This window comes from Theropithecus gelada, chromosome 2, assembly GCF_003255815.1.
Source record: "Theropithecus gelada isolate Dixy chromosome 2, Tgel_1.0, whole genome shotgun sequence".
Classification (NCBI taxonomy): Eukaryota; Metazoa; Chordata; class Mammalia; order Primates; family Cercopithecidae; genus Theropithecus; species Theropithecus gelada.
The window spans coordinates 21,514,448-21,531,629 of NC_037669.1; the positions used below are offsets into that span (position 1 = coordinate 21,514,448).

General features: G+C 35.7%; 1 protein-coding gene and 2 pseudogenes across 2 annotated transcripts in view; 2 read left to right on the forward strand and 1 right to left on the reverse strand.

The window, feature by feature from the left end:
* Window positions 1–17,182, reverse strand: part of SENP7 (SUMO specific peptidase 7) — a 199,254-nt gene that overhangs the window by 88,928 nt on the left and 93,144 nt on the right. The window contains exon 5 of the mRNA XM_025374920.1: window positions 10,150–10,347. Within this exon, the coding sequence (XP_025230705.1) occupies window positions 10,150–10,347 (198 nt within the window). The remainder of the gene's footprint in view (window positions 1–10,149; window positions 10,348–17,182) is intronic.
* On the forward strand, window positions 6,477–6,892 carry LOC112618197 (annotated as a pseudogene).
* LOC112618195 lies at window positions 12,818–14,687 on the forward strand (annotated as a pseudogene). The gene has a single exon (XR_003118039.1). The product of XR_003118039.1 is annotated as a 14-3-3 protein theta pseudogene (transcript).

Below are 17,182 nucleotides of genomic sequence, written 5' to 3' on the forward strand. Positions count from 1 at the left end.
AACAACCGCAGAATATACATTCTATTCAACAGCATATGGAACTTTCTCCAAGATAGACCATATGATAGGCCACAAAACAAGCTCTATAAATTTGAGAAAACTGAAATTATACCAAGCACTCTCTCAGACCACAGTGGAATAAAACTGGGAATCAACTCCAAAAAGAACCTTCAAAACCATGCAAACACATGGAAATTAAATAACCTGCTCCTGGTGATCATTGGGTCAAAAATGAAATCAAGATGGAAATTTAAAAACTTTTCCACTGAACAACAATAGTGTTGTTCAGTTCAACCTATCAAAACCTCTGGGACACAGCAAAGGCGATGCTAAGAGGGAAGTTCATAGCCTTAAATGCCTACATCAGAAAGTCTGAAAGAGGACAAACAGGCAATCTAAGGTCACACCTCAAAGAACTAGAGAAACAAGAACAAATCAAACCCAAACCCAGCAGAACAAAAGAAATAACCAAGATCAGAGCAAAACTAAATGAAATTAAAACCAAAAAAAAATAAAAGATAAATAAAACAAAAAGCTGGTTTTTTGAAAAGAGAAAAAAAATTGATAGACCATTAGCAATATTAACCAAGAAAAGAAGAGAGAAAATCCAAATAAGCTCAATAAGAAACAAAACGGGAGGTACAACTGACAACACAGAAATACAAAAGATCATTCAAGGCTACTATAAACACCTTTATACGCCTAAACTAGAAAACCTAGAAGAATAAATTCCTGGAAAGATAGAACCCTCCTAGCTTAAAATAGGAAGAATTAGGTACCCTGAACAGACCGATAACAAGCAGCGAGAACTGAAATGGTAATTTAAACATTACCAACAACAAAAAAAAGTCCAGGACCAGACGGATTCACAGCAGAATTCTACCAGACATTCAAAGAATTGGTACCAATCTTACTGACACTATTCCACAAGATAGCGAAAAAGGGAACCTTCCCTAAATCATTCCATGAAGACAGTATCACCCTCATACCAAAATCAAGAAAGGACATAAAAAAAAGAAAACTACAGACCAATACCCCTGATCAACACAGACACAAAAGTCCTTAACAAAATATGAGCTGTTTGAATCCAACATGTCAAAGAGATAATCCACCATGATAACAGGTTTCATATTAGGAATGCAGGGATGGTTTAACACATGCAAGTCAATAAATGCAACACACCACATAAACAGAATTAAAAACAAAAATCCCATGATCACCTCAATAGACGTAGAAAAAGCATTCAACAAAATCCAGCATCTCTTTATGATTAAAACTTTCAGCAAAATCGGCATACAAGGGATATACCTCAATGTAATAAAAGCCATCTATGACAAACCCACAGCCAACATAATACTGAATGGGGAAAAGTTGAAAGCATTCCTTCTGAGAACTGGAACAAGACAAGGATGCCCACTCTCAACACTCCTCTTCAACACAGTACTGGAAGTCCAGGCCAGAACAATCACACAAGAGAAAAAATAAAGGGCATCCAAATCGACAAAGAAGAAGTCAAACTATCCCTATTTGCTGACACTATGATCATTTATCTTGAAAACCCTAAAGATTCCTCCAGAAAGCTCCTAGAACTGATAAAAGAATTCAGCAAAGTTTCTGCATATAAGATTAATGCACACAAATCAGCAGCTCTTCTATACACCAACAGCGACCAAGCAGAGAATCAAATCCTCAACCCCTTTTACAAGAGCTGCCAAAAAATAAAAATGAAATACTTAGGAATATATCTAACTAAGGAGTCAAAAGACCTCTACAAGGAAAACTACAAAACACTGCTGAAAGAAATCATAGACGACACAAACAACTGAAAACACATCCCATAATCATGGATGGGTAGAATCAATATTGTGAAAATGACCATATTGCTAGAAGCAATCTACAAATTCAATGCAATTCCCATCAAAATACCACCATCATTCTTCACAGAATTAGAAAAAAAAAATTATAAAATTCTTATGAAACCAAAAAAGTGCCTGCATACCCAAAGCAAGACTAAGCAAAGAGAACAAATCTACTGGCATCACATTACCTGATCGCATACTATAAGGCCATAGTCACCAGAACAGCTTGGTACTGATACAAAAATAAACACCCAGACCAATGGAAGAGAATAGAGAACCCAGAAATAAAATAATCACAAGTACTTACAGCCAACTGATCTTCGACAAAGCAAACAAAACCATGAAGTGAGGAAAGGACACCCTTTTCAACAAATGGTGCTGGGATAATTGGCTAGCCACATGTAGGAGAATGAAACTGGAGCCTCATCTCTCACCTTACACAAAAATCAACTCAAGATGGATTAAGGACTTAAATCTAAGACCTAAATCTATAAAAATTCTAGAAGATGACATTGGAAAAACCCTTCTAGACATTGGCTTAGGCAAGGATTTTATGACCAAGAACCCAAAACAAATGCAATAAAAACAAAGATAAATTGCTGGGACTTAATCGAACTAACATGCTTCTGCATACCAAAAGGAACAGTCAGCAGAGTAAACAGATAACCCACAGAGTGGGAAAAAAATCTTCACAATGTATACATCTGACAAAGGACTAATATCCAGAATTTATAACGAATGCAAACAAATCAACAAGAAAAAAAACAAACAATCTCATCAAAAAGTGAGCTAAGGCCATGGATAGACAATTCTCAAAGAAGATATACAAATGGCCAAAAAAAATATGAAAAAGTGCTCAACATCACAAATAATCAGGGAAATGCAAATCAAAACTACAATGCGGTACCACCTTACTCCTGCTAGAATGGCCATAATCAAAAAATCAAAATATAGTAGATGTTGCCATGGATGTGATGAAAAGGGAACTTTTCTACACTGCTTGTGGGAATGTAAACTAGGACAACCACTGTGGAAAACAGTGTGGAGATTCCTTAAAGAACTAAAAGCAGAACTACCATTTGATCCAGCAATCCCATTCCTGGGTATCTACCCAGAGGAAAGGAAGTCATTATATGAAAAAGCTACTTGCACACATGTGTTTATAGCAGCACAATTCACAACTGCAAAAACGTGGAACCAACCCAAATGCCCATCCATCAACAAGTGGATAAAGAAACTGTGGTATAGGTTATTTTATTATTTATTTAATAAAATAAAATAAAATAATGAATTAGATATGGTATCTGTAGCAAAGTCCAATTCCTACTTTACTGATGAAAAAAAATTAAACTTCAGAAGGGCGAAAATGTAAAGAGAAGCAGTATGGCACAGGAATTAACAGCAAGGACTTTGAAGTTAGATCAACATAGGTCTGGATTCTTATTTTACCACCTTATAACTATAAAGCCTTGGGCAAGTTAATTACCATAATTTCTACCTCTACACATTGATCTTCTCATCTCTAAAATGGGAAGAATAATATCTCCCTTACAAAGTTGTTAAGATTAAATGAGACAATAGATAGAAAGCAGTTAGCATAATTCCTGGCACATAGTAAATACACAATAAATGGAATATCACTTAATTTTCATATTTCTGTAATAATTTTCATATTATTGTAGTCTTGCTCAAAGCTATAAACTACCCTTTCAAATAATACTTATAATTTACTATGCTCTGCAATCCTGATAAAAAATCTTACTAGATGTTTGCAATTTTTAATATACAATTAAAGTATATACACGGTTAGCAATGACTACAGTACACACAGCTCTTCATAGCACACAACCACAGCCCAAACACCTTTCAACTACTGAAAACTTATCCAGTTTGGGTACCTTGAGGAAACAAGGAATTTTGCGTGATAGCCTTAAAGAGCACAAATCTATAAACTGAGAACTAAATTAACAATACCTAAGCTGTCTTTTGCAGTACAGATTTATAAATTAGCACAGTCAAGGATATTCCAGGGCTAGTCCGCATTTCAGAAGTTCTGAATTTTTGCAAGGAATTGAAGTATACAAAGGTGTATACTTCATCTTTCATACTATCTCAATCTGGAAGGAAGAACTAAAAGTTGTCATTTCACATATTTACCCAATTTTTTCCTAAGTATGTAAACAGTATCAGTATGTAAGGTAGAGTTTATTTAATTTTATTTACTAATATTATGAAATCCCACTTCAAAATATCATAAATATACTAAAACAAAGCAGAAACGAATTTTGAAATGCAGTGAGAGGTAGCAAAAAGTATACTGGCCTGAGAAGTAGTACCATTTTCTGACTGTATCTCTGCATGGTTATTCTCTCCGACTATTAGTTTTCTCAATTGCAAACTATAGGTTCCTTCCTTGTTTAAATAGCAAGGTAACTGTCATATTCAAATAACTTAATAATGGAGGGAAAACTCTGAAGAACTAGAAAGAGCTATTAACATACAACTTCATCTATAGAGCAAATTTTTAGAGAAATGAAGTCCTTGCTGAAAGATAACATAATTATATCTACTAATAAATCTATAATGAGCCAAAAATTACAATATTAATTTAGTTTTCATTTTGCTGCAATGAATGCCTTTCTAAAATTGTGTTATGTGGCACTTTAAGAGGATTCTCATAACTCTATGCTTGTCCCAGATGATATAATTTAAAATATACCTTCTAAATCAGCATCTTAAAGGTATGTAGAAAAAATTTAATCTTTGAGTAACTTTATTAAAGAGATTCACCGATTAGGTTCTAAATTTGTTCTTTTATTAAGATAAATTTTAAGTGAATAATTATCACCACTCAACTAGACTACTGGCTTAAAAAATCTTAAAATGATAGGAACACTGCAATATCCAAATAGTTTTACCATCACATATCTGGAATACGTAATTTTTTAAAAACTTCAAATGCATATAAATTTAAGACAAAGATAAATAAACATATTTACAGAAATTCCAAGTACCAGCAGCTAACTCTTCTTAATGGAATATGGGTACACTATCTCCATATTTCTCTAACAATCTCTGGTACCAACTGATGAAAGCAGAAGAAAGAGAGTTTATTTTCTCAAAAGCCTTGTACATGTGTCCCACTAGGTTCTTTCCTTCCTATTGACAAAGACTTAGAGACGTCTGGAATTTTCTCCCAGGAAAATAGATATGAACCATACATGGAGATAAAACTAACACTAAAATGCAGTTTACATATTTTTTAAAAATAAATGTGCATTCCACATACTGCTAGTTTGATATTTCTAAAACTCTTTTGATATTTCTAAAACCCTTTTCTCCATTACTTACAAAATTGATTTGAACTGTCTTTTCCATTTTTCTTCTCAATTTTATCCTGAAATCAAAAAGCCAAACTGCCCTCACATAAAAGGCAAGATACTTAGTTTACTTCTTTAGATTCCAGAATGCAAATAAAATGTCCAACAAAATACCATTTCTGGAACTGAATGAGTAATTTTGGTTTACTCAATGATTATACTTTAGGATAAAATTAAAATGCAGAAATAAATGTTTCTCCCTCTTATCTTTCTAAAATTTTAAGTCCTGAGTAGAAATGAAAATAAAACAAAAAGCCTCATATCAAAGTTAAGCAAAGACTGGAGAAAGCAGAAGTCTCCTATTATACATAGCAAGTCTCAGGTAGAAAACATCTATCCAAAGCCACACACAAAAGAGTTCTCCAGTTTCCTTATTTGACGTTTCTAGTATCTCTTTTCCTGGTTGTCACCAAAGTTACTGAATATATAATTGGTTCTTACAGGGAAAATATATGTTAGACAGAGTGTCTAGAGATGCAACTCTAGTGAGAAGCAATCTCCTTCTTTTATCCAGCAAACATTTACTGAGCATTTGATAAGTGTCCAGTACTATATTAGGAATAAAGAAAAAATAAGAAATAAAATATAGTTCCTATCCTCAGGAAGTTTGCTGCAGGGAGGAAGAGAAACTAAAAATCACAATATAGTGTGATAAATGTTATGATATACTAACAAGCTGTTTAGCAAGACAAAGAAAGGGATCATATACAGATTTGGAGGGTGGAATCAAGGAAGGCTTCCTTAAAAAAAAAAAAAAAGGAGGATAGTTTCCAAGACAAGAAAACAAACAGGATGTATACAACAGTATACACATTCAGTAAGCTGAAAACAGTTCCCTAAATCTGAAGTACATTGTGAATATGGAGGAATAGACAGACACAAAATTAGAGATAAGCAAAGGTGAGATCATCAACGGCCTTGTGTGCCAAACTAAGAAGTTTGAACTTTATCCAGGAGATTATGTGGAGCCATTGAAAGATGTTAAACTAGTAAGTGGCAAGCAAGATCTACCTTTTAGAATAAATATTTTGACAATATAAAGAATAAAACAAGAAGAAAAAGGCTATGTAAAGGAAACCTAATCAAGTTACTACCATAGTAATAAAAGGCACGAAGTTATTAGGGCTTGAACTGATGTGCTGGCAATAAAGATGGAGAAGAGATCCTTTAAAAGACAGATTTAGGGGTTAAAAATAACCATATATGGTGGCACAGCACGGGGCAGCATAGGGTCACCATGGCAGAGCTACAGCAGCTGCAGGTGCAGGAGGCGGCAGACTCCATGGTGAAGAGTCTGGAGAAAGAGAACATTCAGAAAATGCAGGGTCTCATGTTCCAGTACAGCACCAGCTGTTGTGAAGACAGCCAGGCCTCCCTGCAGCAGGTGCACCAGTGCATCAAGCGCTAACATGTGCCTCTGGCTCAAGCCCAGGCTTTGGTCATCAGTGAGTTGGAGAAGTTCAAGGACCGCCTGGCCCAGTGCACCATGCAAAGCAATAACACATCCAAAGATTCAATAAATGCAGGAGTAAGGAGCTTCAGGTGAAGCAGCAGCTAGACGGTTGTGTGACCAAGTGTGTGGATGACCACATGCACCTCATCCCAACTACGATCAAGAAGATGAAGGAAGCTCTCTTAGCCATTGGGAAATAAAAATCTTTGCCAGTAGCCATCGGGGCTGAGGGCAAGAACATATTTTTTATAAGGAATTGGGAACTTTAGTCTTTTAAGCAAAGTTTATGAATGAAGAAAGTAAGGATGGCCACAAGTGTAAGGCATATGTCACTTGCCTCTAGACACTGGTTCTTTTATGTTTCAGTCCTAAAAAGTGAAATGGAAAAAAGTGGTCAGAGATATTACAGGAGAGTTTTAGAGCTTATATTTCCTATGGCCAGCGCTTGTCCTGGCAGTAAGGATCTTCCCTGTAACAAGTCAGAGTCCTCCGAGGCACCAGACTCTTCTTACTACACAGGTACCAACAGGCTGGCAGGTTAGAGTTGGTGGAGTTTGAGGAGAGATATTTTCTCTTTGTTGCCAACATCCTGTTTACCAGAAGTGTCACCACACCATTTTCCATAAGCTGTGAAACAAAATCCATGAGGTCACTAACTTAGAAGGGAAAAAAGTTTTCTGGGTCTTTGTTTTCTGGGTTTTGTTTAATTTATACAAGGGCATACAAGCTGATTTTAAGATGTGGAATTGGTAGGGAGACTAGATAAGAACTTTGAAAGGGTCCTTGTGGATCCCCATCTCTGGTCATCAAGATGTGGATGTACATTTCTTAAAATTATTACATGCTGCATCTTTCAGCCTGGAGACTGTACAAAAACATGAGAGGCGACGACACACTAATTATTGGGAAGCATAATTACTGGCTGATGGACCCTGAGGCTGTGTGTAGCAAAATGAAAGGACAATCTTGCAGTAACACTTTCCCCTTGGAACAGAAAGGGGTTTGACTGTGATATATATTGGTATCTAGGAATGAACAGTAAAAGAGGAGCAGTTAAGTACTGGATTTGGAAAAACCTGGATTTTATAGAACAGATAGAATGAAAGCCTAAACCTAGCATTGCGTATTTAGCCTCCTGAATTAACAGAGCCCAACTGAGACAAACCCCTGGCAACAGGAAATTCAAGGAAGAAAAAGTAAGCAACTTGGGCTAGGATGAGCTGACTCCTTTAAAGCAAAGGAGAGGCAGCCCCCATTACCAAATGCCATTTCTGCCTGCGGCTGTTGCAACACAGTGTTCCTAACCCAGCACAGCACCTTACTGTTTTGATATCAACCTCACTGTATTTTCACCAACTTATACTTGAAATGATAATATAGCCTGTCCATTTACTGTTTCCAGACTGTGATATATTTTCCTAGTGGTTTGGTTTTAAAAATAAATAAGGTTTAATTTTCTGCCCCCACCCCCCAGAAAATACACACATACATACATATAACATATATATATGTGTGTGTGTGTGTGTGTGTGTTAAATGACTGGATATAAGGATAAGGAAAAAAGAGGAGTCAAAGACAATTCCCAAGTTAAAATTTGTAAGTGGTGTCAATCATTCAGATAGGGAGGGAATACAAAAACAGGTACAAGTTTGAGAAAAGATGAGGTTCTAATGAGTTCACTTGGATACAGGAAGGGGAGCATCACACACCAGGGCCTATTGTGGGGAGGGGCAAGGGGGAGGGATAGCATTAGGAGATATACCTAATGTAAATGACAAGTTAATGGGTGCAGCACACCAACATGGCACATGTAAACATATGTAACAAACCTGCACATTGTGCACATGTACCCTAGAACTTAACGTATAATAAAATATATATATTTTAAAAAAAAAAAAAAAAAAGAAGTCAAGAAAAAAAAAAGAAGTTAGAAAAAACAAAAAAGGAAAGAAAGATGAGGTTCTCACTTTACAACAAGTTGAGTTCAGGACACCTGGAGCTGAGGAAAGAGGTCTGGACTAGCTGGTAGTTCACCCACTAACTGAACAAAAAACAACAAATATTTTAAAACACAGCAAAAAACAAATTAGAATCTTACTGGGACTCTTTACTTCACATTATATTTAAATTTCATGAACACATAATCTATATGCTAAAAATTCCTAGTGGTAAAACTATTATTCTGAGAGAATGGACCACCACACTGTTCTGATTGGAAAAAGGATAGACATGGGATGAGGACATTGATGAGTTTGTTGTCATTTGAAGAGAGTTTTAAACTTCCTTTCGAAAGAGTCAAAGATATTAGAAGGTCATTGCTTTAAGTAGCCCCTTTATTTACATCTGTCAGTACAGTAAGAGATTAGTTAACTTGTACTGGGGAGAAAATCTGCTAGAATATAGAATGAGAGCAAGCTGCTTCATAAATTACTGATGCTAAGCTGTCTGACTCTAAGATTTACAGTGTTTTAGAAAATTAAATGTATATCAGGTATGAGCTAATAAGAAATTTCTTCGTTAAACTTAGCTTTTTAAGATTTTTGCCTTTTTTAAAGAATTATCCTCTTTAAGAATTAATGTATAATATGTTCAGATGTTTTGACAAGAATTCTACTTTTATTTTAAAAATAACTGTGTTGAAAGTTAGCAGTTTTTATCTGGGTCTTGGCTTCAAGCACTTATATACTGTCATTCAGATTACAGACCATATAACCAAAGTACTGTGTAGCTAATTATAGGTTATTCTAACTGAAAATAAAGTACCTTCCCCCTAAAACATTCATTTAATGGCTGAAACTGTAAATAGTAATATATAAAAGATATTGTTATAGATTCCTAGAGCTAATTCCTAGTTTTCAGCCCCAAACTCCCATGTAATTCTTTCAAAATACACAAAACAAAATTGGTTTTGTTACTTTACAAAATTAAATTGAATATTTACTATTAAAAACCCAGAGGCAATATTTTAACATCATCTCCTTTTTTAAAAATTCATTTAAAATACAAGCTCACAAAAGTCAAAAGTGGTTAGGATCCAGATTAGATAACATTTTGAAAGGATGTTAAAGATGCATAAAATATTAATGCATATATATACACACACATTTATATGCATATAATACATATACACACATGTATATATATGTATCTTCATTTTAATCATAAAATAATCCCTAAAAAGATGTGTACATGAATCAAATTATAATTAAATAAGTTAAATGCACTAATGATACTTGTTTTTAAATATAATTCCACATCAATCTGCTTAATGAAGTACAGAAACATCAGCTAACTTTGTAAATTAAGATAGTCAGCTTTAAGATTTGCTTTAGAGTGTGGTATGCCTATATATGCAAATCTTCTTTGAGGTCATTTCAACAATTTTATCGTTAGGAGTACGGGATTCATATTATTTCAAATGTGGTAAGTTGAACAAAATCAATACTGAACAACATACCTTTCAGATAAATTAAGGCTTTGGTGAAGAGGTTCTAATTTTTGACATGTCTCTAGGCTGTCAACAGATGTCGAAGGCAATGAGTCTGATTGCACCTTGTTGGCATCACATAAATTAGCATCGTTTCTAGGTAGGGTCTTTCTGAATTTTCGTCCTAAATCCGTCCATAGGACATTCGTCAACATAACTTTGAGTTGCCTGTTATACACATAAATAATTAGTATATATGGTACTACATATTGTAGAATACATGAATTCATCACAAACTAATATCTCCAGAAATTCTAAATTTCAGTTCTTCAAGTAACTATAGTAAATACCCTAAGAAAAAAGAAAAAATGCCCAACTATTATGAAAGATACCTTAAAAAGTAAAGTCTATTTCACTTGAGATTTTCTTCAGAATTCTGTCAAGTGTACTACAACTATCATTACACATGTACAGCTGCTAGACTCCTGGCAATGCATTCATGTTTATTAACAATGTTAGTGGAAGGACAGTGTTCATTTGCAGATCTCATCACAGATGTAACCACTGTTTGCACTAAAAATGTGTTTTTGTTTTAGCATTTGTTGATTCAGAAAACATTATTAAAACAAAGGGTGCACTACTGCATCATTCACATTCTTAAGCTTATAGAGTCTTAAGATACAGATTTAATTTTACCTTATTTCTAAAATAGGTCAACTTATAACATTTACCTTACTGTACCTACACAAATTTCAAAAAAAAAAAAAAGACTGATAAATGCAAGCAGTTCCAGCAACAGTTTTGCTCATCATGTTTTACCCATCTTCTCATTCAATACATTTTTATGCTGAATACTTGAATAACTACGTTTAGTTCTGGAATTCCAAAAACTGTGGAATATAGTTTCTGCAGTGGTGTGAACAGGCTACAAGTGCACTTAAAACAATGTTAAGCGAGGAATGGCTGAAAGTACTGTGAAATGTTTAATCAGAAGAGTGTCTATTTTACTACCTGTGAAACAGTTTTAGGCATTTTTTGTTTGTTTGCTTAACGAACACAAGAATATTAAGAAACAGCAATATGTTCATGTATTTTCAAGATAAAACAGGAACTCTCAAAAAAAAAACACTTGTTTTCAGCAGCCACTTGAGTGTATATCCCCAGACCATCTAGCAGGAAGAGGGTAAAGTCTCCAGCGTACTTCCACAGAACATACTGAAAACTCCAAACATGTTGCACAAAAAAAAAAAAAGAAAAAACACCAACATGGCACATGTATACATATGTAACAAACCTGCACGTTGTGCACATGTACCCTAGAACTTAAAGTATAATAAATAAATAAAAGTTAAGCTATTAGTTTAAAAATTATTTAAAAATAAATGAGTGACATCTCTATGGATCAATAATAATTCATTCTACAAGCACTTACTGAACATCTTCCAGCAAAACAACTATGCTAGTATAATCTGGAGTTTCTGCTACAAACAAAATAGGTGAGATTTTGCCTTCATGGGGTGTGCATTACAGAGAAGAATAAACCAATTCATTATTTAATTAGAATTATAATATGTGCTATGAAGAAGAAATACAGATGTTGCATTTCTTCTGAGACAAGTTTCTGAGAATATGACCTTGAAGCTGAAGTCTCAAAGAAGGACAGGCACTATCCAAAGGAAACAAGTAAAAAATGGAGAAAGGTCCAAGAAACAGGACAAAATGAAAATGAGTAAAGCTTCTTCAAAGAAATTAAAGGACTTACCTGACTCATGTATTCAGAATAAAGAGGCAATGTGTCTAAGAATGGGCAGTTAGGCAGGACTTAGCAAACTATATTAAGGATCTGAGACTTTATGTCAACAACAACAGAAATTCACTAGTCTTAATTAGGAAACAGTGAGATCAGAGCTACATTTTTAAAAGATCATTTTGATGTTTATGAAGAATAAAATGGAAGTACTAGGAATAATAAAGAATAAAAATTAATTTACGAAGACAATGATGACTTTATCAGAGGTAGTTTAGTAGAATGGTGGGAGCAGAAACCAGAATACGGTGGGATCAGTAAAGGGAAAGGAGCAAAGGAGAAATATGGTTGTGAAAGTGAAAAATAAGACAAGACCTGAAAATAGACGTGAGAAGCAGGAAAGGGTTTTTAGTCAGTTATTGGTTGATTAGCTAGTTTAAGATAGGAAATTTTTGTGTAAGTTTAAATGCTTATGGGAAGCACGTAAGGGTTGAAGACACAGAAGGCAGGATAATTAACACAGTAAGTTTCCTAAGAAATTGCGTAAGTGCTAATATTTATTGAACATGTACTATATACCAGGCACTGTGCTAAGCATTTTATAACAATTTATTTCATTTAATCCTCACAACCACTCCATGAGGGGCTTAAAAATTATTCTTCTCGTGCAGTTGAGAAAACCAAGATAGACTGATTAATATCTAAGTAAACAAGTGAGTATTGAAAATGGGATCCAGAACCATACACTCTCAAATTTCTTGCCAGCCCTCTTAACTGCTTCACACTACACTGGTTTATGATAGGAGAAGAGGCATTCCTTTCATCCTTCCAAGGAGAAGGAACCAAGACCTCTTAAAAGTGATAGGAAAGATAAAGGAACATAGGTTTGAAAAAAGTTTTCAAATAATCATTGTAGAGAGGGGGAACACAAGCTTACTAAAGAAACGCAGTAGGTCGCGGCCGCGGAGACGTGAAGCTCTCGAGGCTCCTCCCGCTCCGGGTCGGCGCTGTCCCTCGCTCTCCTCGCCCTCCGCCCCGGCCCCGGCCCCGCGCCCGCCATGGAGAAGACTGAGCTGATCCAGAAGGCCAAGCTGGCCAAGCTGGCCGAGCAGGCCGAGCGCTACGACGACATGGCCACCTGCATGAAGGCGGTGACCGAGCAGGGCGCCGAGCTGTCCAACGAGGAGCGCAACCTGCTCTCCGTGGCCTACAAGAACGTGGTCGGGGGCCGCAGGTCCGCCTGGAGGGTCATCTCGAGCATCGAGCAGAAGACCGACACCTCCGACAAGAAGTTGCAGCTGATTAAGGACTATCGGGAGAAAGTGGAGTCCGAGCTGAGAACCATCTGCACCATGGTCCTGGAATTGTTGGATAAATATTTAATAGCCAATGCAACTAATCCAGAGAGTAAGGTCTTCTATCTGAAAATGAAGGGTGATTACTTCCGGTACCTTGCTGAAGTTGCATGTGGTGATGATCGGAAACAAACGATAGATAATTCCCAAGGAGCTTACCAAGAGGCATTTGATATAAGCAAGAAAGAGATGCAACCCACACACCCAATCCGCCTGGGGCTTGCTCTTAACTTTTCTGTATTTTACTATGAGATTCTTAATAACCCAGAGCTTGCCTGCACGCTGGCTAAAACGGCTTTTGATGAGGCCATTGCTGAACTTGATACACTGAATGAAGACTCATACAAAGAGAGCACCCTCATCATGCAGTTGCTTAGAGACAACCTAACACTTTGGACATCAGACAGTGCAGGAGAAGAATGTGATGCGGCAGAAGGGGCTGAAAACTAAATCCATACAGGGTGTCATCCTTCTTTCCTTCAGGAAACCTTTTTACACATCTCCATTCCTTATTCCACTTGGATTTCCTATAGCAAAGAAACCCGTTCATGTGTATGGAATCAACTGTTTATAGTCTTTTCACACTGCAGCTTTGGGAAAACTTCATTCCTTGATTTGTGTTTGTCTTGGCCTTCCTGGTGTGCAGTACTGCTGTAGAAAAGTATTAATAGCTTCATTTCATATAAACATAAGTAACTCCCAAAACACTTATGTAGAGGACTAAAAATGTATCTGGTATTTAAGTAATCTGAACCAGTTCTGCAAGTGACTGTGTTTTATATTACTGTGAAGATAAGAAAATGTAGTTAATTACAATTTAAACAGTGTTCCACATAACTTCTTAATTTCTACATTCCCTCCCTTACTCTTCAGGGGTTTCCTTTCAGTAAGCAACTTTTCCATGCTCTTAATGTATTCCTTTTTAGTAGGAATCCGGAAGTATTAGATTGAATGGAAAAGCACTTGCCATCTCTGGCTGGGGTCACAAATTGAAATGGCTCCTATATCACATAAGGAGGTCTTGTATATCTGTGGCAACAGGGAGTTTCCTTATTCACTCTTTATTTGCTGCTGTTTAAGTTGCCAACCTCCCTTCCCAATAAAAATTCACTTACACCTCCTGCCTTTGTAGTTCTGGTATTCACTTTACTATGTGATAGAAGTAGCATGTTGCTGCCAGAATACAAACATTGCTTTTGGCAAATTAAAGTGCATGTCATTTCTTAATACACTAGAAAGGGGAAATAAAGTACACAAGTCCAAGTCTAAACCTTTAGTACTTTTCCATGCAGATTTGTGCACATGTGAGAGGGTGTCCAGTTTGTCTAGTGATTGTTATTTAGAGAGTTGGACCACTATTGTGTGTTGCTAATCATTGACTGTAGTCCCAAAAAAGCCTTGTGAAAATGTTATGCCCTATGTAACAGCAGAGTAACAGAAAATAAAATTACATTTTATAAACCATTTACTATGGCTTTGTAACAATTGCATACCCATATTTTAAGGGACAGGTGAATTTACCACTTTCTAAAGTTTATTGATACTTCCCTTTTATGTAAAATGTAGTAGTGATACCTATATTTCTGCATTGTGCATTGTGACACACTTGTCTAGGGATGCCTGGAAATGTATAAAATTGGACTGCATTTCTTAGAGTGTTTTACTATAGATCAGTCTCATGGGCCATCTCTTCCTCAGATGTAAATGATATCTGGTTAAGTGTTATATGGAATAAAGTGGACATTTTAAAACTAAAAAAAAAAAAAAAAAAGAAACGCAGTAAGGCTGTCTTACAGTTAAGACATCCCTGTGAGATTAACACATTCATAATGCCACAAATATCCTTTTTTTCCGCAGACAGATAATTGAGTTCACAGATGATTATTAATTGCAAAGAGGAAAAGGCGTCTTTACAGTGAACAGATCTGGCAGGCACCGTCTTATGCAAGTGATCAAACATAGGACTACTAAGAGTGAAACAACCAGAAATTATGTATCCCGGTATGTGCAATAAGAAGTACATGACATCAGGTATGAAATATTCCTGCCAAAAATGTAACCTGGCCCTAATCATAAGGGTAAGCCCAGAAAAATAATAAAAATATAGACTGTGAGGCATTCTACAGAACAACTGGTCTGGACTCCTCAAAACTCAATGTCATGGTTAAAAGGAAAAGGGCAGAGCAGATGGGAACTCTTCTAGATTAAGAGACTAATGGGGTATAATAACCAAATACAATGCATGAACCTGAATTTGATTCTATTAGGTAGGTACAAAAGTAACTGCGGTTTTGGCCAAATAGATTTAAAAATAAATAAATAAAAGACATTTTGGGAACACTTAGGAAATTCTGATTGTGGATTTTATAGCAGATGATGATATGAAATTACTGTTAATTTTCTTGATAGTATATTATAATTTTTATGTAAGAGAATGTCATTGTTCTTAGGAAAACCAAGCTGAAGTATCTGAAGATAAAATACCATGATGCCTGCAACTTACTCTCAAATGGTTCCCCCAAAAATGTATGTATACGTGTATGTATACATGTACATACGTGATGCCCATCATCTATATACATGCATAAAAAGAGACCGAGAGATGGCAAACGTGACAAAATGTTTAAAGACTATTAGTCTATTATTTATAAGTTTTACAACTGTACATTTTAAAATTCTAAATGACCAAATAAAAATGCAAACAAAACTTTAAGGAAATTTATTTTAAGGATAAAATGTAATTAAGTCTAATGGAAAAACTATATGACTTAGGTATTTGCTAAATTATTGGGGAAATTATTATCTCCATGGTAATTTTAATAATTTCAAATATGAGACTATTCAATGTTGGGAAAAAGTCATTTTTCTATTCACTCAGACCAAATAAGTATTTACGTTGGAAAATAACAAATCATTGGTAATTTTATTGATTATTCTAATAGTGAGTCTCTAAATGAGAAGGACAATTTGGCTTCTCCACGAAAATACTTATTTCATGTTTGACTTTATTATAATTTGTCTGACTAAAAATATCTGGCAACAGAAGTCAGTAATCTTTTTCCCCCAAACTAATAAGGTGAAAAAATTCTAAACATCTGCAACATTTAAGTGTCATAAGATTTTTCTGTATACCAGAAGAGAAACTTAAGAGTAAAGAGCAACATTCAAACCAGGCAAAATAAAACCTAAATTTAGTATTTAGGGATATATACTTAGCTAACAATACTATCCAAGAAAAATAAGAAAGTAATTACTTTGAAAGTTAGGGGAGTGGTTATCATTAAAGCAGGGGTCCCCAGCCCCCAGGCTGCCTTGTACCAATCTGTGGCCTGTTAGGAACTGGGCCACACGGCAGGAGGTGAACAGTGGGTGAGCGAGCATTACCGCCTGAGCTCTGCCTCCTGTCAGATCAGCAGCAGCATTAGATTCACATAGGAGCACGAACCCTATTGTGAACTTCACATGCAAGGGATCTAACTTGTGCACTCCTTATGAGAATCTAAAGCCTGATGATCTGAGGTGGAAGAGTTTCATGCCTAAACCACTCCCCACAACACCCACCCACCCCCACTCTCAACCCCACCCATGGAAAAATTGTCTTCCACGAAACCAGTCCCTGGTGCCAAAAAAGGTTGGGGACTGCTGCTTTAAAGGGTTATCATTTTCAGGGGTTGAGAACTTCTGAGGCAGTTTTCTGTTTTGTTCCTCAGTGGTGGTTAAAATCTACCTTGTTAAAAATACATTAAATTTAATGAATGATTCATTGAACTGTTTAACCTTCAGTATTTTTTTGTTAGTTACATTATATTTCACAGTACAAATGAAAAGTAAAAGGCAGCTAAACAGAGAACTCCACCTAACCCAACAATCTATACACTTAGGTAGGCTGGTTCCTGTTACTTGCTGAGGCTTTTTAGAACCATCCAATTATCTATTTACAAAATGTCCCTTTGAAAGCTGC